This window comes from Sapajus apella, unplaced genomic scaffold (assembly GCF_009761245.1).
Source record: "Sapajus apella isolate SASKATOON/1434 unplaced genomic scaffold, GSC_monkey_1.0 scaffold171, whole genome shotgun sequence".
NCBI classification, from domain to species: Eukaryota; Metazoa; Chordata; class Mammalia; order Primates; family Cebidae; genus Sapajus; species Sapajus apella.
The window spans coordinates 26,678-48,774 of NW_022437111.1; the positions used below are offsets into that span (position 1 = coordinate 26,678).

The following is a 22,097-nucleotide window of genomic DNA, read 5'->3' on the forward strand; positions in this document are numbered from 1 at the left end:
AGCACATCTGCTGCTGGGTCTGAGTGCTAGTGAGACAGCACTTCCAGGGGCATGAGTGGGAGCTCTGTTGTCAGAGACCCTGAGGGTCCCACCCCAGGGCCCCTTTCCTTATCTTTAAAATTGGGCATGGCAGTACTCTATACCTCTCTGACATGCTGTGGATATCAAGAAAGAACTGGGGGTGGGCGTCATGGAAGCTGGAGGGCGCTGTGTGAAATGCAGGTGTTATAACCATCACAAGTTGCCTCTGGCTCTCAGACCTGCCCCCACCCCTTCCCCTTGCCTGAGCAGAATCTTCTTGGCTGGTCAGAGCTCAGAAATGCCAGCAGGTGGCAGCCTTATGGGGTTGGAGGGACGATCTGCTGCAAATCCACTGTGCTGCAGCCAGACAGGGGGCCTGAGCTTCTGTGCACCAGCAGGAGACTGAGCGGGTTTATGGACATGAAGAATCCAGAGCCCTCCCAAACTGAAGGAAGAAGAGAAAGGGCCACTCATGTGGGAAAACACTTGTTAGGTTTTTAACACAGAAAGTTCTGATCTGAGAGCATTATTAATGAGTGGGTGTTGAGGGTGCTTCCATTCCTGTGCAGGAGAGGGAAAGGAACTACCTCTGTGTTAAGAGAGCATGGAGTCAGTCAAGGTCACTGGGCAGGGCTACAACCAGAGCCTGTCTGTCTAGACCTAGCTGCTCCATCACAGTCCCCAGTAGGATTAGCCTTTCTCCTTCTCCTTTATTGGTTGGTTGGTTGGTTGATTATATTATATACTTACAGAAAAGTGTTCCTACTTCTGGATGCCTGCCTTATCGGTTGTCCAAAGATTCTTTTTTCTTCTTCTTCTTTTTAAATAAGAACCGAGAAAATAAAGGGTGACCACAGAGTGAGAGGGTCCTGCCCTAAATCTAAGTCTGGGGTGAATGTCGCAGCCAAGCTGGCGACTTCCATCTTCCCCGGTGGCCAGCAGCCTGTGATCAAGTCCACACTGAACAGGGCCTTTGCCCAGAGTACCTCTTGATCTTTATTGGTCTTTGGAATTCCTTAGGAACCGGGTTGGCGAATGCAGTTGCCAGGTGTCACTAATGCTACAGAACAGTCCTGCCAAAGCTCTCCCGAGGTGAGTGCCCCCAGGAGCTGCCCCACCTGGCTGTGCCCCCAACCCCACCTTCCTCCTGGCCCTCACAGCCCTAGCCCAGCAGCCCTAGATTGTTTGTGTCCTGCAGATGAGGCTGCCAAAGCCAGAAGGGAGAGATTGGAAAGGGAATGAGGGAGGGAGAACAGGGGAAGGAGGGGGTGATTTTTTTTTTGTACACACCCTTATAAGGCTACTGAAGTCATTACCGATGCAATAAACCAACTAAGCAAGCGAGCGCCTCTCACCAATGTTCCCTTCTATAAACACAGCCTGGCTGCGGCCACCCCTCCCCTCCCGTTCCCCTCTACCCTCCCAGCCTCAGGGATTTGCTCTCCCCTGACGTTCCTTTCTTACCCAGCCCCTTTTCTTCCTGCTACTTTCCTTTTTCCCTTCACTGGCTGCAGGGGGAGGGAGCCTGCCAGCTGTGAGGGCCTCTGTGGTGGAGGAGTTGGTGCTGATAGTGGTGGTGGTGACCACTATGGGACCCTGAGGCCTGGCTGGCCAGCAAGAGGGCAGGGTTGGCCAGAGGAGGAAGACGGCGAGGACGTGCGAGGGGTGCTGAAGAGGCGTGTGGAGACGAGGCAGCACACTGAGGAGGCGATCCGCCAGCAGGAGGTGGAGCAGCTGGACTTCCGAGACCTCCTGGGGAAGAAGGTGAGTACCAAGACCCTATCAGAAGACGACCTGAAGGAGATCCCAGCCGAGCAGATGGATTTCCGTGCCAACCTGCAGCGGCAAGTGAAGCCAAAGACTGTGTCCGAGGAAGAGAGGAAGGTGCACAGTCCCCAGCAGGTCGATTTCCGCTCCGTCCTGGCCAAGAAGGGGACTCCCAAGGCCCCTGTGCCTGAGAAGGTGCCACCGCCAAAATCTGCCACCCCGGATTTTCGCTCAGTGCTGGGTGGCAAGAAGAAATTACCAGCAGAGAATGGTGGCAGCAGTGCTGAGACCTTGAATGCCAAGGCAGTGGAAAGTTCCAAGCCCCTGAGCAATGCACAGCCCTCAGGGCCCTTGAAACCCATGGGCAGTGCCAAGCCTGCTGAGACCCCAAAGCCTACGGGCAGTGCCAAGCCTGCCGAGACCCCGAAGCCCACAGGCAATGCCAAGCCTGCTGAGACCCCAAAGCCCACAGGCAATGCCATGCCTGCCGAGACCCCAAAGCCCATGGGCAATGCCTTGCCTTCTGAGACCGCAAAGCCCACGGGCAATGCCAAGCCTGATGAGACTCTGACATCCACTAGCAAAGAAGAACTCAAGAAAGATGTTAAGAATGATGTGAACTGCAAGAGAGGGCACATAGGGACCACAGATAATGAAAAAAGATCAGAGAGCCAGGGGACAGCCCCAGCCTTCCAGAAGAAGCTGCAAGATGCTCGTGTGGCAGAGGGCGAGAAGCTGCTGCTCCAGTGCCAGGTGTCTTCTGACCCCCCAGCCACCATCACCTGGACGCTGAATGGAAAGACCCTCAAGACCACCAAGTTCATCATCCTCTCCCAAGAAGGTAAATGAGTGTGGGGGTTGGGGAAGAAGGGGCCTCTGTACCAGGGCCACTGCTAGCTCGTGGAGCCTTGGTCTCACTGCCCCTGTTAGCAGCCCGTACCCTGGGTGGGAGTGCCGGGCCCCTGTCTCCTGCTCACTCAAGAATAGGTCCCCTACTCAGGGTCCCTGGGTACATACACCATGGCTGGGGCTAAGGGCTGGGATCCTGGTCTTTGTGGCACATGCCCACATCTTGGTGTCTGTCTGGCAGAGACCTCTCATGGCACACCCATCTGTGGCTCCCCAGAGGAGACCTGAGCCTGAATTGATTCCCAGGTCCGGCACGGAGAGGGCTCTGTTCACAGGCTTGGAGGTGGGGGACAGGGAGGCTGGAGCCAGGAGGAGCTCTGAGTCAGGAGCTGTTTAGAGCAGCATCTTGGGTTTGGGGAAGGGTGTACAGTGATCAGGTGGCACGGAGCTCTGAGTTGGGGTCAACAATAACTTAAGTCTTGATAGCATGGTGGGTTTGAAGGGATCTGTGGGGAAAGCCAAAATCCTAAAACAGCCCCTACAGCACACACACATGGGCAGACAGAGCTGCTCGCTTCCTAATTTGGATGAGACTTTTGTTTGCTGGTATTTCACATTCTTGGATGGTGGGGGAGAGGAGGGGGGCCCCAAATCCTTCCATCTGTGTGGACTTTTGGGGTCTGGAGTTTTCAGATGGGTCAGTTTATACTTGAAGAAGAGATGAGGGTGACACAGGAGTATTTTCTCTGGATCCTTGATTTGGTTTGAAGTGCTTTTGTAAATCCCAAGTCTGGGTGGGAGCTCCAAAGCCGGCCAACCTCCACACCCCACTCTGGCGGCCAGCGGAGGGATAGGTTGCCAGGGCAGAATAGAGTCCTGCCTGAGCTGATGCTGGTGGCTCTAGCCAGGGCAGGGTACAAAGAAGCTCCCAGGAAGTGACATTTCACCCTTGAGGGGAAGAGGGCAGCCACAGAAGAGGCTGGAGTGGACAGGTCTGGTCATATCCAAGTCAGCTGAGGCATCAGAGTGCTCTCCCCATGGGCAGCTCCCCTCACTGTCCCCTGGAGCACTCTCCACTCCCTCCCTCACCTTCTAACGCTGCCTGCCTTCCCCTCACAAGCGGGAATGGAGCATTTGAAGATGGCAGAATCCCTCTCAGCTCCCAGTAAGGGTCTGTCTTCCCTCTACATCTTGGACAGCACATCTGGAGCCGCTGAGCATGTTGAATCTCAGTGCTGAAGGAGTGAAGGGGATATTGGCTGGCAGAGAGAAAAGTGTGTTAGTTTCTGCTAATGTGTTGACGCAGTAACTTTTCCATGTGGATGTCCTCAGATTGGCAGGGTCCTCCAGAAGTCAAATCCTCCATCCCCCACCTCTGCTGGCTCAGCCCCCCTCCCCTGAGGCATGGGGATTATTGCGCTGGGGTGAGATGTCCAGAGGAGTGGATGCCACAGCCTGTCCTGCCACCCATGTGGGGCTCTCCCACTTGGAAAGCTCTTGGTAAAACTGATCAGAAACCTTGACTGGGAGCATTTCCCAGGTCGCCCTGTGGTGATCTCTTGGAGCAGGATGCAGGGTGGCATCCACCATCCTCAGGACATGTGCAGCCACACAGGCCTGCACAATGGGAGGTCTGTGGCTGCTCTGGCCTCAGGAAAACTGAGGTTAAGTCCGCTGGGGCAGTTGCTCTTGGGCTTGCATGGGGTTTAAACCCAGAGCCATCAACAGCTACTTACAAACAATTCACTCAACTAAGCGATGCAAGGAAGACCCCAGGCCTGGTCTCAGAAACCCTTCTGAGCCATCGGTCTTCTTGTGCCCTGAGTGCCTGGAGTATGTTTTCCCTGCTGGCCCCTGAGTGGTAAAGAGCCTAGCGACATTAGCCACTCCAGCCTCCCTTCCCATGGAAACCGTCCCAGAGGGAGCAGTTCAGATCCAGAGCAGCAGCAGAAGAAATGATCCAAGAAAGGCTGCACACAGAGAGGAGAGTGACCAGGAACTGTGGGAAGGCATTCCAGATCACACTGTTAAGACAGCTTCTAAATATTTTAAATTTTTGTTTAAAGAATAGCTGACATCTGTTGAACACTACATGCTAGACACTATCTTAGGCATCTTAAACTTTTCACCCATTTAATCCTCCCAACGACCACTATACTGTCCACCTAACAGAGAAGTTACATACCTTGCTAAATGGAAGATACTGGGGGTAACAGAGCTAGGATTTGAAGTCAGGTGGCTGAGTTGCCTTGCCTAGACCGCTGTGCTATATGACCTCTTAGTTAATTCCTGTTATTCTATGAGAATACTGGTGGCAGCTGAGAACTTGTCTATCAACAGAAGATACTAATGACTGTTTACTCCTCAATCTTGTTAACAATTGTCCAAAGGTTGAAACACAGACGGTGCCACCAGCCTTGCCAGGTTTTTGGTATTTTCCCTGCAGTGGTGGAAGCAGACCTTGAAATGAGCCTGTCTTGCTTCCATACAGGAGAGTGTGTTGTCTCAAAAATTAGCCCCACCTTCTGTCTCCTCACTCACCATGACTTCAAGAGCGTGGTGTATTGTTAAGGGGAAAGCTTATTATAAGGCCTTGTCTATCAGTCACCACTGGAGCAGGTCCCTCCGCAGGGATTAGAGCAATCTGAGAGATGGAGTGGGTCTTCTTCTCTCAATAGATCTGGAAAGAGAAGACACACTTACAGTGGTAAAACTGTTAGAGCCAAGTGCTGACAAGTGCTTTGAGTGTGTCGAGGGGAGCTGCTGCAAGTGGGAAGAGAGGGAGCTGAGTGCTGGACTTTGATCTAAGCCCTGAAGGCAGGCCAGAGGGGATGGGCTTCCGGGGGCAGGGGGGGGAGCACAGCAGCAGAGGCATCCTACTAACAGCTTGTTCTGGGCTGGAGAGGACAGCATGGCCCCAGTTTCATCCTATCTCCTGCCAAGGAACTCCAGTCTTAAGGCAAAAGGAAATCATGCAAGATTTTGGAATGACAAGCACTGTACATGAAGCTCAGTTTAGAGGTTTTAGTGGAGTCTGTGCGCAGAAGAGAAATACAGAGCCCACTGAAGAGGTCAGGGAGGAAGACAGCGAAGCCTAGACTAGCATAGCAGCCAGGACCACAGACAGGGAATGACCAGTTCGAGAAGCAAGGACAGAAGTAATAGCATCTGTTGCCTGGCTGGGAAGGGCAGGATAAGGGTCGGGGGTAGGTAAAGAAGATGAAGAAATAGAAGACCACTAAGTGTGGGTGTCTGAGTGGCTGGGGTCACAGTGGTAGTGTCAGTGGGAATAAAGAAGCTGGTGGTTGGAGGGGGTTTATAGGGGAAGGTGAGGGAGTGACTTGCTGGCCAACCATCCTGCGTCCTTCACACGCAGCTCGCAGCTCGTCAGCTCGGCATCTGCCCTGCCCCCAGCTTCCTGGCTTGCAGCCCTTCTTGCTCCGCTGCACTGATCCCCATCCTGTCAGCTCTGCTACAAACAAGATTCACTTCCTTTAGGAGGCCTTCCTGTTGTCACTCACCTTTGGCCATGAGATTCTTGTACTGTCCCCTCCCCATCAACCTGTGTATCTGCGTGCGCCGACTGCTAGTGGTAGCTCTGTTTATAGGGGACTTCTCCGATGTCTGTAGCTTAGATAGGGCTCGTAGCCCACAGACCCCCCCAAACGGGATTACATCACCCCATTTAGTAAACCCCCTTTCATGCTGAGGAGAGCAGAAGTGGTATGGCAGTCATGGGCTGGAGGTGACCTCTAGTTTATTCTTGGCAGGACACAGACACATGGAGGTCTCCTTCCTCTTCCTTCACCCCTAAAGCTGCAGGGCTGATGGGGTTCAGCGTTACTACCAGCTGGGCCTGCCCTCTGCCATGGGCAGCTAGGCCCCCAAGTCTTTCCCCAGCCCTTCCTGCACCTGTCTCTGCTGAGGGGTGGGAGGCGGATGGCCCCAGGAGCTGAGGGGAGCTCTGTCGTGGCCTGAGAAGGACTTTATCATTATGCTTTTTTCCTGTCTCCAGGCCAGGCTCCTCCCCCTGACAAAACTTTTCCCAGTCTAACAATGAGGATTCATTTTTGTTGCTGTTGTGAATAGGTAATTCATTTTTAATTGCCTTCAGGGTAGAAATTTGCAAAGGCTTTTTAAAAACCCGTGTAAGTTTATCCTAAGAAAAGTGGATTTATGCAGCATGTATGATGAGTGTGACATTATTCTAGCCCCTTTTGTTTTGTGCATAATCCACTTGAAGAACTATGAATTTTCTTTTTTCTGAAACTATATATTATCTTTTTCAACAGGAAGTTATATTTGATTAAGTGTTTGTGACCTTTTCTTACATAATCCTACCAGATCACCTGCTGCAGAAATATGCCTTCATCCGTCTCAGAATGACAAATATGTTTTACTGTGACTGCATTCCAGGCTCAGGAAAAACACTGGTGATAGACAGGGTCACTGCCCTCTGAGAGCTGGTGTGGGATGAGGCAAGCAAGTCAGCAATGGCCCTGTGATCCAGGCTTTGACATGGAAGAGCTAAGAGTTGGGAGCACAGAAGAGGTCTGCCGAGGCCTGGAGGCTTATGGGGAACAAGGAGGGCACCATGCCTGCGGGGGTGACCTGGAGATGTGTGGTACTGTCTGGGCTTGCCAGGTGGGCTGGGTCAGGCTGACTGAGGCAGCCCTGTAGCAGAACCTCCAGGAAGCTCCCTCCCTCCATCCACATCCCCTTCCTCCCCTCTGCCCCCAACTCAGAAAAGGAGAGCTGGGGGAGCTTCAGACCCAGGAGCACTTACTCCGCCACAGCCCTGAGGGGCTCTCCCAGGCAGAGCTCTGCAGTACTGCTGACCTCTCCCATCCCCCTCATCTCCCTCTCAAAACTCCCCACCAGGATGAGGCTTCTCAAAAAAAACCTCTGGGAAACAGTTTTTCTTCTGGAGGTCAAGAATGAACTGTCCCACAGGAAATACCAGATTCTTCAGCTGGGGTAGCCAAGCCTGCAAGCCTGCCACGGGGGCCTCCCCAAGCCCATGCACATGGCCAGGGGTCCCGGCTCTGGGCAGGTTGGAAAAGCTGCCTGCCCTGTGCCTTGCCCTGGCAGAGGGGTGGGGGCCGGGTCCACATGCCCCACTACTCTCTGTGCACTGTCTTTGCAGCATGTATCATTTTGACTTAAGGCTCAAGGCAGCTGAGGGACTGAAACTGAAAGAAAATCAAGGATTTGAACAGGATGTGCCTTGTGGGTGGGATATCTGTTCCCAAAGCCTTAGCCCCACCCTGACTTGAGGGAAAATTTCGAGATGGGATTGGTCTCCGCTAAGCCTCTGAGCCCTCTAGTTGGGGATAGAGATCATCTCGGTGTTCTCCTGCCCACCCAGATGAATGGAAAGTTCTCTCTCCAGGACATGGTTATGCTCATTCTTTATTCCTGCACATCAGAATTCTTACTCTTATGACCAACTTCCTAAAAATCCAGCCTAAATCCTCTCCATTACGGTTTCTGTAAATTCTGTCTCCCAACCACAAAGGGAAGAGAACGGAGGGAAGCCTTCTCGAGGGTTGGGGTCTATATAAGGTTATGGGAGGTTGGGAGTGCAGTGCAGATCAGCCCTCTTGCCCCAGGTAGTTTAGAGGATAAAGGTTTCTCTGTTTAAAGCATTACCCAGGTGGCAGGGAGTAAAGGGGAATATTACACCCTTACTTCCTCTTCCAGCCTTAGTGAGGTTTTCTGGGCAGAACTGATGTTATCCTTCCTCTTTCTAATCTTGTATTTGCTGGTCAAGGCTGTGTATTTGTGTAATGGGGGACAGGGACAGTAGTTGGTGTCCACCCAGAATTCACCCAGCTCTTCCCTCCCAGTGCCAGCAGCTTGTGGGAGGTGAGGTGGAAGCTCCAGGTGGCAGGTTGCACGTGGCCCTGGCTCTGTCCTCCTGTGTGACGGCTGCAGCCCTGACAACAGGGGAGCTTTGAGCAGGATGCCCTGCTGTTGGTTTGTCTGTGCATCTGAAGCAAGAACTAGGGACTGCTGCCCTTCTGCCTGGTCCAGCAGGCCTCTCTCCACACCCTGAGGGAACCTCCCCAAGAGGGGCCCCAGAGGAGAAGTAATCAGCCCTGGGATGAGAGAGCTGGGATGGGCCAGGACTAGACCCCAGATTCCTGTGTGTGCCTAGCTGACACCTCCTTCCCCAAACCAGGCCAGAGATAGGTCTGGGGATGAAGGCAGCCCCAAGAAGGCCATCCCTACTTCTCTGTGGGGCAACCAGAAGACCCAACTCTGAAGGGAAGCAGCCCCAGAAGGACCCTCCGCAGGCCCAGTGCCCCTCATTGGCCATGGTTCTACAGCTCAGACACCCTTCCTAAAAAGTCAGCTCCTGGGGCCCTGGCTGTAGTCACTGCCTCCCAACAGATCTTCCAACAGGCCTGTGTCTCTCCTGGACAAGGGCTCCTAACCTCCTCCACCTACTTCTTTGCTCAAAGCTGCCTTTTCCAGCATGCAGTCACAGCATCACTGCTGTAAGCAGAGCGGGTCTCCCTTACCTGTCGCTGTTCCTAACACAGGTCTGTAACCCTGTGCCAGACTCCTCTTCTTTCTTGGTGACGTCCAGAGTGAGGGCCTGTGTGCATCTCCTTCTGTTGTATTGGATGGTCTCCAAACACAGAGGCTATTTCTCTCCCTTCTTTTGCAGCTTTCTATTATGTCCCCACAACAGGACTCTTTGGAGTGGGGGAGGAGGTATCAGGAAAGAACATATCTAGTAATCAGTTATTTTGGACATGGGTTATAAGCAGAAAGTACCCTTGCTTTGGTGAGGAGAGGGGGTTGATTCCCACAGGGTTTCTGGCTTCTGGGCTCCCAGAGGCTGCCCATGTGAGTAACACTCATCTGCTGTGCTCCAGATGCCAGGGCAGGTACTAGGACCACACCTGGTTCACTCAACAATGCTTCTTCCTCCCCAGGCTCACTCTGCTCCGTCTCCATCGAGAAGGCACTGCCTGAGGACAGAGGCTTATACAAGTGTGTAGCCAAGAATGACGCTGGCCAGGCTGAGTGCTCCTGCCAAGTCACCGTGGATGGTAGGTTGTGCCCACCCATTGCCACCACCCATACATAAGGGTCTCATTTCTCAGCCCTTCCCTTGCCTATCCTACCTTGCCTGTCAGACAGAACTGCCCCCAACACTGCCCTCTCTACCCAAAGGCATTCATTTTGATGTCAACCTATCTTTTGCCAAAAGAAAAAAAGCGACAGGAAGGAAAGTGGCAGCTCTACTTGGTCACCTACATGGCCTCTTTCTTCACCCTCTCCCCTGGCCATCCTGTCCCCCTTCCCAGTCCTGACCCCCACACCCAGAACCTTCTTAGCTGGGAAGCTGGGGCACTGAGGAGGGGAAAAGACACACCCACAGGAAAATGACTACAGAGTATTTTATAAAAGCCACAACAAACAAGTGTCCGAGCTGGCAGGACAGACCCAGCAGGGTCAGCCGTGAGGAGGAGGGAGCAGAGTGGGGTCCATATGGGAGACTTCCTTGAGGAGGTAAGTCGGGGCTGAGTCTCTGGGTAGAGAGGACAGGGCAGCCTCTGCCAAAACAAAATGGTAATAATAATAATAATAATATTACACGTTGGGGAGAGAGCAGGCCTGCCAGGTCTCAGTGGAGTTTCTGTGTTAGGAAGAGGCAGTGCCAGGCTGCGAGGAACTGGGCTTTGTCCTAACAAAATGCAGGAAGCACATTCGTGACTCTTTTGTCTCCTCCCTGAGGAGTGTAGAATTGGAGCCTGAGAAGTAGGATGAACTGTATGATAGTTTAGGCAAGTACCCTCATTTTACAGATGAGAAACTGAGGGCATCCAGAGAGGAAATGCATTTTCAGGAGGGCTCCCTGGCCCGTTTAGAGCAGAGCCAGGGCCAGAATCCCATCCCAGGACTCACAACCTAGTATCAGTTCTTTGTATTTGGCACTAACCTGGAAATGTCTCAAAAGGTAGTTTGGGGGAAATAGTTTCTTGCCCTTGAAATGCCTGGTTAATAACCATCAGAGACACATCAAAAACTAGTGTCCAAATAAGGCATCTTGAAGCCCAGCTTAGTTGTTCTTCTCTCTCCTGGGTGTGATCACTTGAGTTCTGAAGTCCTAGCCTGTCTCACTCCCATTCCACACCATGTAGAGCCCGTGTCCTCATTCCCAACTTTACAGTCGGTTTCCTCATCACAAAGCTGAGCTCTATGGAACATGATGAATGGGAGAGAGGTGAAAAAGAAGGTCTTTTTTATAAAAACACAATGGCAACATAAATTAATTGTTAATAGCTGAAAGGTAAGCTGAACTCATCTAATATTGTATACTTCTCCTAGGAGATCTGTGCTTATATGTGCTACAGGGGCTCTGAGATTAAGGAAGCAGACTTGTTGGGTCCAAGTTTATGGTCATTTCAGAGGGGACATGGGACACATGCTTTGAGGTTCTGCACAGCGGATATCGTGGCTGATTACTCCTGTGTGGGAGTCTCTCCTCATCCAGGCTGTCACTCACCAGATCACAGTCCTGCTTCTTTCTGTACAAGTGCTGCACTGTAAAATACAGTGTTTCTGGAAACTTGATCCTTGAAGCCCATCTCTAACACCCCACTGCTCATTTGGAATTCACACCGATTCCTGAGCCAGCAAAGGAGGTTATCTGCTTTTGGAGCCCCTTTAGATCCTATTTACATGGCTAGCTGAAAGCAGGAGAGCAATTCATTCTCCCTTATCTATAAAATGTCAGCACCTTTTCCAGATTTGTTTTCAAGATGAAATTTCCTTTTCCCCTACTGAATATACTTGGGGATTCTCTTTTTAAAATTTTTTTTAGCGTTTGGGGAATTCATTCTGCAATTTAAAGGGCTCTGTTTGCCCAGAGTCTGCTGGCAGATTTCCTTGCCCTCTCCACTAATCTTGATGACCATGATTATTTATCCCGAATTCCTTCAAACTCAGAGTTTGGCATCTGGCTGCAAACTAGAAGCTGGGTCTTAGAAGAAAAGCTGGAAAACTGATATGAGGGAGCCCAGCTGAGATAACAGGACTGACTCTCAGTCCATTGGGTTTGGTTTTGTTGACAGAAAGGATAAGGGCGGACTCTTCCCCCTGCTCTTCTTTCCCTGTTGCTATATTTGCAGATACGTTAGTGTCCTGTATGCTGGGTAGGCATTGCCCACATTTAGCTTTATTTTATTTTATTTTTTTTCTAATACACTGGGGCGGGAGGCAGGGGGTAGCTTTATTTTTTCATCAAGAGCCTCTCTAGGAAAGTAGTAAAGTACTGTGGCTGCCTTTCTTTCTATCAGCTGGTGCTCCAGCCCACTGGCTAGGCTAGGTCTACTGCCTTCATTCTGTCCCCTCATCCTCTCAGCTCTCCCTACTCCCCATGGCATCATACTTGACTTGGGGACCCCAGTGAGTTTGTGCATCCCTTGAAATGACAAGCAAAATGTGTTTTGCGGGTTGGAGCATCTTTCTGAAGAGAGAGGTCCACAGTTTTTTGTCAAATTCTCAAAAGGAGTCATGAATCAGAATACATTGAAGAACTACTTGTCCTAAGGAGCAACAATGACTGAATTTTCAAGCCCAGCCATTGTGCGGGCTTTTCCAGCCTATCTCCATCTGCAGCTGCCCACCCGATCTCTGCATAGAACCAGCCCTTTGTCCCTGTTATGGGGCAGTAAGGTCCTCCACTAGGCGTGGGGACCACAGCTGGTGCTGACTTATGACTGGCTTCCCCAGCCACTCAGCAGTGCTGGCCTGGCCCCTGAACGTCACTATTACTTATTCTGTGCCAGATGAGTGGCCATCAAGACCATACATCTGAGGCCAACATATCTTTGAAAACCTCATAAAAATGAGGCAAATGGGGCTCACTGGCTGGTCTGCATTACCCACGCTACTCATTCCCTCCTATCATAAAGATAAGGGATGTAACCTTTATAATGCAGCATAGCATTATAATCATGTGTTTGGGTCTTTTTCCTAAGAAAAAGGGTGTTTATGTACATTCTTGATTATGGTCATATCATCCTTCCTTCTGAACTCAGCAGAAGGCAAGGGCTAACTTGTGCCACATAGAAGGGAGTGAAAACCTAGAGTAAACACGGACTTGCCAGAAAACTTGCCCAGGAGGAGAACAAGCTGAGCTTCAGTGCCTGCACTGGCCAGAGACTCTTGTGCACTTTGCATTTTCAGTTTATGCAACAGTTGGGAAGGGTGTCTTTCCCAGTGAGCAAACTAAGGCTCACCAAGGGTCAGCTGCCTTCCAGGCCCATGGACAGTAGGCATAGATCCAGGGCTCCATCCTGCACAGTGAATTACAACATGAAATATCCTGGCAGAACTCTGTGGTTTGGCCCAGAAACCTGCCCCTTTCCACAGCCTGACATGGCCTCCCTGTGCAGTGAATTACCACGCGGGGCCCGCTCTCAGGGTGATCCAGACCTCCTTGTGTAACAGCCTTTCCTGCAGGGAAGTTCTTCAGCACATGGGACTGAATAGTCCCTTTCCTCTCATTCTGACCCAGATGAGCAGTGAGGAAACAAAGTCCTTCTTAGGCCAGAATCCCATGAGAGGAGTCAGACAATGCCTTATCCCCTCACTGGCTCATCCAGTCATTCCCAACTCAGGCCTCCTGTCCCCAGCCACCCTGGCCAGGGAACCCAGCTTTTGGTACCAGTGAGACCAGGGTTTTGTGACCATGGAGGGTCATGCATGATTGTGATAGGTAGGGACACTCCAGTGGGTACTCATGCCATCACTCAGTCATTCAACAAATATCTGAGTGCCTACTCTGTGCCAGGCACTGCTGTAGGAACTGGTTTTAAAACAGTAAATGAAGTAGGAAAAATTCCAGTTTTGGGGACTTTTCTAGTGGGAGAGAGGCAGTAAGGCAGGTGAACAGCTGTGTCATATCCTCAGGTAATGTCACAAGCTATGGAGAAAGCAAAGCAGGGTAATGGGGGAGGGAATGCCATTTTTGGAGGAGGGTGGTCGCTGAGTCCTCTCTGAGGAAGGACCATTTGAACAGAGACCGAAGGAAGCCCGGGAAGGAAGAGGGAGGAGGTGACAGCCTGGTACAGCTGTAAGCTGAGGAGACTGTGCTTGGGGCATTCCAGGATGAGTCAGGAGGCCAGAGTGGTGGAGCCATGAGCAAGGGTGCAGGATGGTAGGACGTGAGATTGAGGAGAACTGTGGACCAGATGCAGGCAGTGTTGGCTATTACAAAAAAAATAAGATTTTATTCTAAGCTTGAGGGACCAACACTGGACATTTATGAAGGATCACTCATGTCCAGGTGAGGACTAGACCCAGGATGAGTCAGAGGGAGAGAATGGGGAGGGGGTTGACACGATAGGAACTGGAAGTGATCAGATTCATAACCTCTTTGACTGTAGAGCTGATAGGAGTTGCCGATGAGCTGGGTGTGTAGAGAGAAGTCAAAGATGACTCTTAGTTTTCATGGGGGAGTGAAGATCAATGGTGGGGGATGGGGGCACGATCAAGAGTTTAGTGCATGTGAAGTTTAAGATGCCCATTTGACCTCTCAAGTGGTCCTATCACATAGGCAGGTGTTTAGATGAATCTGGAGTTAAGGGGGTTGGAGACAGGATATGGGAAGCCATCCACACATGGAGGTCATTCACTGCTCTGGGGTTGAATGAGGTCCTGAGGAAAGTGGAGATAGGAAGAGGGAGAGGAGGGGAAGGACAGGTGCCTGCAAAGGAGACTAAGAAGAAAGTATTGCAGTGAGATGGGAAGAACCTAGAAGATGGGGTGCCCCAGAAACCAAATGATAAGAACTTCAAAAAGGAAGGAATGATCAACGTATCAGGCCGGGCATGGTGGCTCATGCCTATAATATTAACACTTTGAGAGGCTAAGGCAGGTGAATTGCTTGAGCCAGGAGTTTGATACCAGCCTGGGAAACATGTTGAAACCCTATCTCTACAAAAAATACAAAAGTTGGCTGGAGGCTGTGGGGCCTGCCTGTAGTCCCAGCTACTTGGGAGGCTGAGGCAGGAGAATCGCTTGAACTCAGGAGGCGGAGGTAGCAGTGAGCTGAGATTGCACCATTGCACTCCAGCCTGGGTGACAGAGCAAGACTCCTTCTCCAAGAAAAGGAAAAAGAAAAGAAACAAAGATGAATGTGTCGAGTGCTACTGCCAAATAAAGATGAACCTGAGAATTGGCCATTGGGTTTGGCAACATGGAGGTCACTGGCAACCTTGCCAGAGGGCTTCAGGGGAGTGACAGCAACAACAGCCTCATCTCAGGCATACAGAGACTGAGTCACCTGCTTGAGGTCACCCTAACTAGCAGAGTGGGAAGTTAAACCCAAGCCTCGGCTCCTAACCACTATGGTCCGTTGTTACCTTGGCCCCTGGGAACTTCTGATTGTTGCTGAGCTGATTTTGACCTACCTGTCCTCTGTTGGCCTTGGCCCTGCCATATTACTAAGTCTGCTCCCACCCCCACATTTATTCTTTAAATCATCACAGACAACTGACAGGTGTTATGTGGAACTAAATAAAATTGTTGTTTTTGTAGGTCAAAAACACTTCAATACTGGCAAATGGTATAATTCAACCTGATCTGAGCATACAAAGCACTTAGCACAGTGCATACATGGAGTCAGTACCCAGTAAATGTCAGCCATCACCTTATGACTTGGTCACTCCTCCCTCACTCTGCTATTGAGGTGGTGGTATTTCTGTTTTCCTCGTGAGGAAGTTCAGACTCAGAAGAGTTCAGGAACTTGCCCAGGACTCACAGCTCCTAAGCAGCAGAGCCAGAAAGGAGCTCAGGCATCTTGATCTCTCTTTTTACTATGCTAGCATGCTGCTTGCATTCAGGCAGACAGAGAGGCCAGCAAGGAGGGGTGAGCCAACCCAGGGAGAGGCTGGAGCCCAGCCCCTCTGCCCTGCCCCGTCAGGGAGCTCTAGAAGCTGGACCCCTCCCAGAAGCTTCCCAAGACCTCACGTTCCCTGCCTGGGGTCAGAGTTCAGGCAACCAACCTCTTGGGGAAGACAAAAAAAAAAAAAAAAAAATGCTGCCCAGAAGGCTTGAGTGGAAGGGGTGAAGCATTGTCCATATAAAGACACATTTTCCTTCCCATGTAGAGGCCCCCCACTTCCCCACACCTCCATCTTCCTCCCACACACTTCTTTGGGGTCACCAGCAAAGGACTTCAGCCTTGGGGTCCAGATCTAGAAACGGAGTTTACTTTCATCAGAAAATGATTAAAACAAACAGAAAATACAAGCTGCTCTCAAACTTATATTACTATTATTTTTATCCGCTCGGCAGCCATGTGAGCATAAAGCTGGTCTTGATTAGGTGCACGGCCCTTCCAGCCCGCTCCTTGCTGCGGTTCACACGGAGATCTGCTGGCTCCGCATTCCTGGCAGGGCCCCGTGGCACATGCACAGCCCCACCATGCTGGCACTTTAGGTGGAGTGTGGCCACCCCCTGGGCCTCCAAATCTGGGGTGTGCCTGGTTTGAAAGCGGAACTTGAGCCCCTTTCCTCATGGCCAGATGGAAAGATAAAATGCTGCAGGAACTTCTAAAAACAAGATTCACAGCATATTATTACAGGGTAGTGTACTCACACGTCCAGTGAAAACCCAGCACCCTAGGGCTGAGGACGGCGCCAGAGGCAGATGGGGCTGGGCAGGGAGGGCTTTCTGAAGGTGGAAAATTTTAAAGCTGATTCAGAAAGAGAAGGGAATATGGCTATCAAGAAGAATGAATTCATAGGTAAATGATCTTTTTGCTTTTTTCATTTTCTTGAGACAGGGTCTCACTCTGTCATTCAGGCTGGAGCGATCTCACTCGTTCATCCAGTGACACCATCACTGCAGACTTGAGCTCTGTGGACTCAGGTGATCCTCCCACCTCAGTGTCCCAAGCAGCTGGGACTAGAAGCACATGCCACAGTGTCCGGCTAATTTTTGTAATTTTTGTAGAGACGGAGTTCACCACGTTGCCCAGGCTGGTCTTGAACTTCTGGGCCCAAGTGATCCACCTGCCTCGGCCTCCCAAAGTGCTGGGATTACAGGCGTGAGCCACCATGCCCAGCCAATAAATGATCACTTTCTGCTTTCCAAAGCACTATTGCGCGTGTTCTCTCCTTTGGGCTTCAGAACACCGTGAAGTAGAGAAAGTAAATCATTCCCTTTGCACAAATAATTTAAATTGCCCTGTGTCTCTGTTTCCAAGATTCCCAAGATTGCTTGTCAAGTTCCCCAGATTGCTGATGACAAAGCCAAAGCTAGAGCTATTCTCTCTTGGACTCTACTGTGGCGATGCTTGAAAGTAAAGCCCAACACAACCCCATGAGGACAGAAGGAGTACCCTTCTTTCAGGAGCTCAGGAAAACTGGTCCTCTTATCCTTTGCTTTCTTGTGCCTCAGTTTTCTCATCAGTTAAAAAAGCAAACTTGATCCTCCTTCTTCTCCCTCCTCTATGCTCCGAGACTCACCAGGAGAATGAGTGCTGAAGCCGAGGAATACGGAACTCCATACACACTCTGCCTGGTACTCCTTTTCCTTAAGAAGGGCCAGGAGCCGTGGCTCACGCCAGTAATCCCAACACTTTGGGAGGCCGTGGCCGGTGAATCACCTGAGGTCAGGAGTTCAAGACCAGACTGGCCAATATGGCAGAACCCCTCTCTACTAAAAGTATGAAAAATTAGCCAGGCATGCTGGCTCATGCCTGTAAGCTACTCAGGAAGCTGAGGCACGAGGATCACTTGAACCTGGGAGGCAGAGGTTGCAGTGAGCTGAGATCACACCACCGCACTCCAGCCTGGGTAACAGAGTGAGAATCCATCTCAAAAAAAAAAAAAAAAAAAAAAAAGCAGGGCCAAACAAAACAATTACTGGGTTCACCTTTCTTTATATTGTCATCCCTGGCTGTTAGAAATGCTGGTCTTCAAGAAAGGAAAGAAGGGAGAGCCCAGGACAAGGGAAGCTTAGACTGACTCCATGCCCCTGGTTTATGGCACCCTCATCCCCAAATGTCAAGAGGAAGCACTGCCAGGTTTTTCTGCCTCTTGGAATAGTTCTGGAGCTACTCCCTGTGCACTCTCTCACACACACAGCTTGAAGAGAGACTAGGAGTTTTCAGTTGGCCACATATCAGTCATCCGTGGAGCCTCTGGGTCATATCATACCCAGCCCAATAAAACCAGGACCTGGGGGGTGAGATACCCTGGCACAGGATGCTTCTAATACACAGCTGAGTCCCAAGGCTGACAAATAACTATGTAAGGAGGATTTTTCTGTAGCTGTGAATGACCACCATCCTTGGGGGAAATGTCCAGTGTAAGAAAATGAAATCATCCCTGCCCCATGGCTTTCTGCTTCTCTGTGTCCCCACGGAACTGGCATGCTGGGTTGTGGGCAGCCTCCTGAGGAGCTTGACAGTGTCCAATCCAGATAGCAGGGACCCCTGATGTGTCATCTGGGGCTCTTTTGCCCGTATGGGAGGTGGCAGGAGTCCGTCTTAAAGTGGGGAGTGGAGGTGAGGGAGTGTTTGGGTGTCAGGTGCTACTTAAAAGGGTTTCTTCAGCTGTATTCCCCCTACCCCGTCATGTACTGCTAAGAAGTCCTACTTAAGGCCCGTAATGGCACAAGCAGGGCTTTCCACTGTCTTTGGTGGGGGATTGCCCCACAGTCCCGGAGGCCTGTCTGCTTCTGAGCTGCCTTGAGCCTGTGGCACCAGCACAGGCCCTCCTCCCTGGATTACCCATAACAGAGAGGAGGCAGGCACTAGATTGGGAAGGAAGCCTGTTGGGGTGATGATGAGCAGAGGGACTCATGCAGGCAGATCCATGTTCTGGAGCAGGCGAGGGACCTAAATCCCTCCCAGAAGGAGAAATGCATCCAGAGGCAGCTCAGAGTCCAGGCCCCAGTTCTGCTCCCTACACCCATCCCTCAGAGCCTCAGGAGCCCAGTCTAGGCACTATCAGCCCCGACTGCCAGTCCTTGGGGCAGACCCTGAGAGGGCTGTTCCTCCCCAGCCAAGCCTCAGGAATGTGGCTGAGCCTACACTGGAAAGTCCCACCTCCCCTCCCACTCCCACTGAGCTTCCTCTCCTCAGGAGCAGGAAAAGGACGGCCAGGGAGGGGGCTCCTTGCAGGAGATTCCTGCTCAGCACTGTCCCCAAAGAGTGCCACTTGTGGGGAAAGGAAGGCCAGTGAATGTTCTGGGGCCCAGTGATAGCCACTCAGCCAGCTCCTCCTTATCCCAGTTCCCGGTGGTTTCCCCACAGCATCCTGGGGGCCGATGAGGGCCTTTCCACCAAGCTTAGCCCAGCTGAGTGATGTTGCCCTGCTTGTACCCATGAGGGAGGGTTTCCTCTGGCAGTGGGAGTGTGGAGCACAGTCTGAGGGAGGCACCACCCAGCATCTTCGTGTCTGCCCAGCAGGCAGCTGTGCCCAGCTTCACTGGGTCTGCCGGGGGAGGACTAGCAGAAGCCCCACAATGGGGCCTGTCTCCCATCTCAGAGGTGGGAGGCGTGCTGGCTGCCTGCTCAAAGGCCTCCATTTAGTTTGTCACTGCAAAGTTTGGTCTGCAGAAGAAAGAGAAATCAGAGGCTGTGAGCCACCTCTAGTTCATGAGCCCAAGGGCAGGGACCCTGTCCCCTCCTACCCCTGTTGGAGAGAGAGCCTTTTGGAGACCTGGGATGTCTAGTGTGAGGGAGAAAAGGGCTGGTGGAGGAGAAAGCCAGGGGAGATGAGCAGGGGCTGACTCTGCCCCCACCCTGCTGGCAATGCATTCCAGGGGGAGCATCCCAAGTGCCCAGGGCGGCCTGTGCACTCATCTTGCCAAGGTGACAGTGCTCTCTCCACTGGATGGATTCATCAGGCCCAGGGTAGTGCACGGTCCTTCTTTGGTGCTCTCATGGAGGGTGAAAGAGATTGCCCAGACTGCAGGCACTGTTCTGCCCAGCAGGCACAAACGGCCCTCAGAGTTGGGGGAGGGGTTTGGTTGAGGTGGGATTTTGACCGAGAGGCCCCCTCTGCTCATTTCCTCTGCCACTGCTGACTAATGCTTGTTGTTACCTGTTTTGTTCCAGATGCTCCGGCCAGTGAGAACACCAAGGCCCGGGAGATGAAATCCCGGAGGCCCAAGAGCTCTCTTCCTCCTGTGCTAGGAACAGAGAGTGAGTACTTGCACGGCTTCACCAGGCAGAGGCAGGGGCAGTCACTCTGGGGACTGAGGGTAGCCTCAGAGCCCCACTTCCTGGTCACTCACTCTTGCCTGAGCTCCTGGAAGTCTGGTGTCTGCCCACAGCCAAAGTGCCCAGTGAACTCCCTGTAGCAGAACCAGTGGCCTTTGTCACCCCCTCCCAGTCCTCTCCCCAGCCGGCCTCCAGCCTGGGTGGTGCTGCACATCTCGAATCTCGTTTGTCCTCCTGTCTACCTCCCCAGCCCAACCTTGCTCACGGCCTTTCACCTCCCGCTAAGACTCAAGGAGAGCTCCTCCTAACTTCTCCCCAGTTAACCCTGCCCTCCCAGGGGCTCTTTTCTGCATTGTAGCTCTGATCTCATCATTCCTGGTTGACATATGCAGTGACCTCCAGAGCCTGCAAAATCCACAAGTGAAGCTCCACATGCTAGTGCCTAGGACGCACCTAGCTCACATGTGCACACATCCCACGTGTGGCCTGGACCCCGCCAGTCTTTCCCAGTGCTGCCCCCAGCTCTGCCCCCAGCTCCTTTCCTTCTATTTTACTCTCAGGCCAAACTGAGCTCTTCACTGTGCACAACACAGCCCCCAGGTTTCTTCCTTCATGCCTTCTCTGGCACCTGTGTTCATGGGATGGACACCTTTCTGGCAAACTCCTCTGAAAAGTCCCTTATCCCTGAGTGCTCCCTCACTTCAGCTCCCGCAGTGTCAGCACCTGGCTCCTCTACTATCTCCTTTCCAATGTCATGGAGATGCATCTGCGTTTTGTCCTCCCTCCTCCATTGTAAAGGATCTGTTCAAGTGATTACGTTTTTGAATGACACACGCTGTACCTTGCTCATGGAAGGCCCTTCCCAGTTTTTCTTAAAATCAAATTGGAGTGTGGTATAAAAAGCCGAGAGAGAAAGGAGTCTCTCAGTGACCATAGACAGCTACCACCCTCTTTTTGAATCTCAGCTTCCCCAGAGCCCACACATCCATTAGGCACCATGCCTAGGGTCCACAGTGCTTTTACAGGCCTGCCAACTGCTGTAATAGCTTATAAAATTAGAAGAAAAAAAGTGAACTTCTAAGTCTAAGACAATGTGTTTTGTTTTTTGTTTTTTTGAGAAAGAGTCTTGTTCTGTTGCTCAGGCTGGAGTGCAGTGGTGCGATCTCGGCTCACTGCAACCTTCGCCTCCCGGGTTCAAGCGATTCTCCTCCCGGGTTCAAGCGATTCTCCTGCCTCAGCCTCCCGAGCTGGAACTACAGGCGTGTGCCACCACCCCGGACTAATTTTTGTATTTTTAGTAGAGACAGGGTTTCACCATATTGGCCAGGCTGCTCTCGAACTCCTGACATTGTGATCCGCCCACCTTGGCCTCCCAGGATGCTGGGATTACAGGCATGAGCCACCATGCCTGACTGAAGACAATGTTTTAATTCATAATATGAATATATTCATCTTTATACCAATGTGGTTATAAAGTATGATATACATAATTCAAATATAATACTTATATATAATTAAATGATATATAATTAAATATATGTACTTTTTTTTTTGCTGGAGGAAGGGGGATACAAAGGCAGAAGTGCCTCCAAAGTCCTAATGGTACTTACCCTATGATTTTGAATCTAATGTTGACAGCAGAACAATCCTTTGAAACCTAGAATTTCAACAGAGGGTGCAGAGTTGCTTGGACATCGCCAGCACATTCTATGTCTTAAAACAAATTAAAAAAAACAAAAAACAAGGATAAGTTCCTAATTACCCATACTGATAGAGGAAAGTAATTAAGCCTGATTCATTTAGACTATAATTTTTTTTCCATTACAACGCAGTGTTTTGTGATGATGTTTTATTCTTACCTTTCTAACGGTGAACATGGGTTCCTTGAACATACACCAGCCAGGCTGTTGGGGGAGCTCAGCCTTCAGTATGTTGAGGCAGCCAAATCGGAATTAATTTCTCATTGATATTTAACCAAGGTATATAGCCTGAGAATATCAAGAATGGACATTTAATAAGTTGTTGGAAATGCATAAATAATATCAGGAAAAACCTAGTGAGAATGGGTTAATAATTTTATCTCCCAAAAATATTCCTTGTGCCCATGCTATCCTTGGTATGGCAAATTGTGAGCAGAAGAGCTAGAGAATGTAGGAAGAGCACCAGGGACTGTGAATTCGGGCTATGGCATGGCTGTCCTCCACTCCTGGACTCAGAAGCTGCAGCACAGGTGTTGATTGGTGGGTGGCCTCCTGCA

The 22,097-nt window shown here is 51.1% G+C and overlaps 1 protein-coding gene across 4 annotated transcripts in view; it reads left to right on the top strand.

Moving 5' to 3' along the window:
- The window catches only part of MYLK (myosin light chain kinase), a 120,307-nt gene that overhangs the window by 23,520 nt on the left and 74,690 nt on the right, over positions 1–22,097 (top strand). For 3 of the 4 annotated variants that reach the window (XM_032267750.1, XM_032267749.1, XM_032267751.1), the window contains exons 5-8: positions 1,042–1,113; positions 1,536–2,629; positions 9,585–9,701; positions 19,736–19,822. In XM_032267750.1, the coding sequence (XP_032123641.1) occupies positions 1,042–1,113; positions 1,536–2,629; positions 9,585–9,701; positions 19,736–19,822 (1,370 nt within the window). Of the gene's footprint in view, positions 1–1,041; positions 1,114–1,535; positions 2,630–9,584; positions 9,702–9,762; positions 10,165–19,735; positions 19,823–22,097 lie in introns of those variants that run through there. The other variant, XM_032267752.1, reaches the window with a different exon arrangement.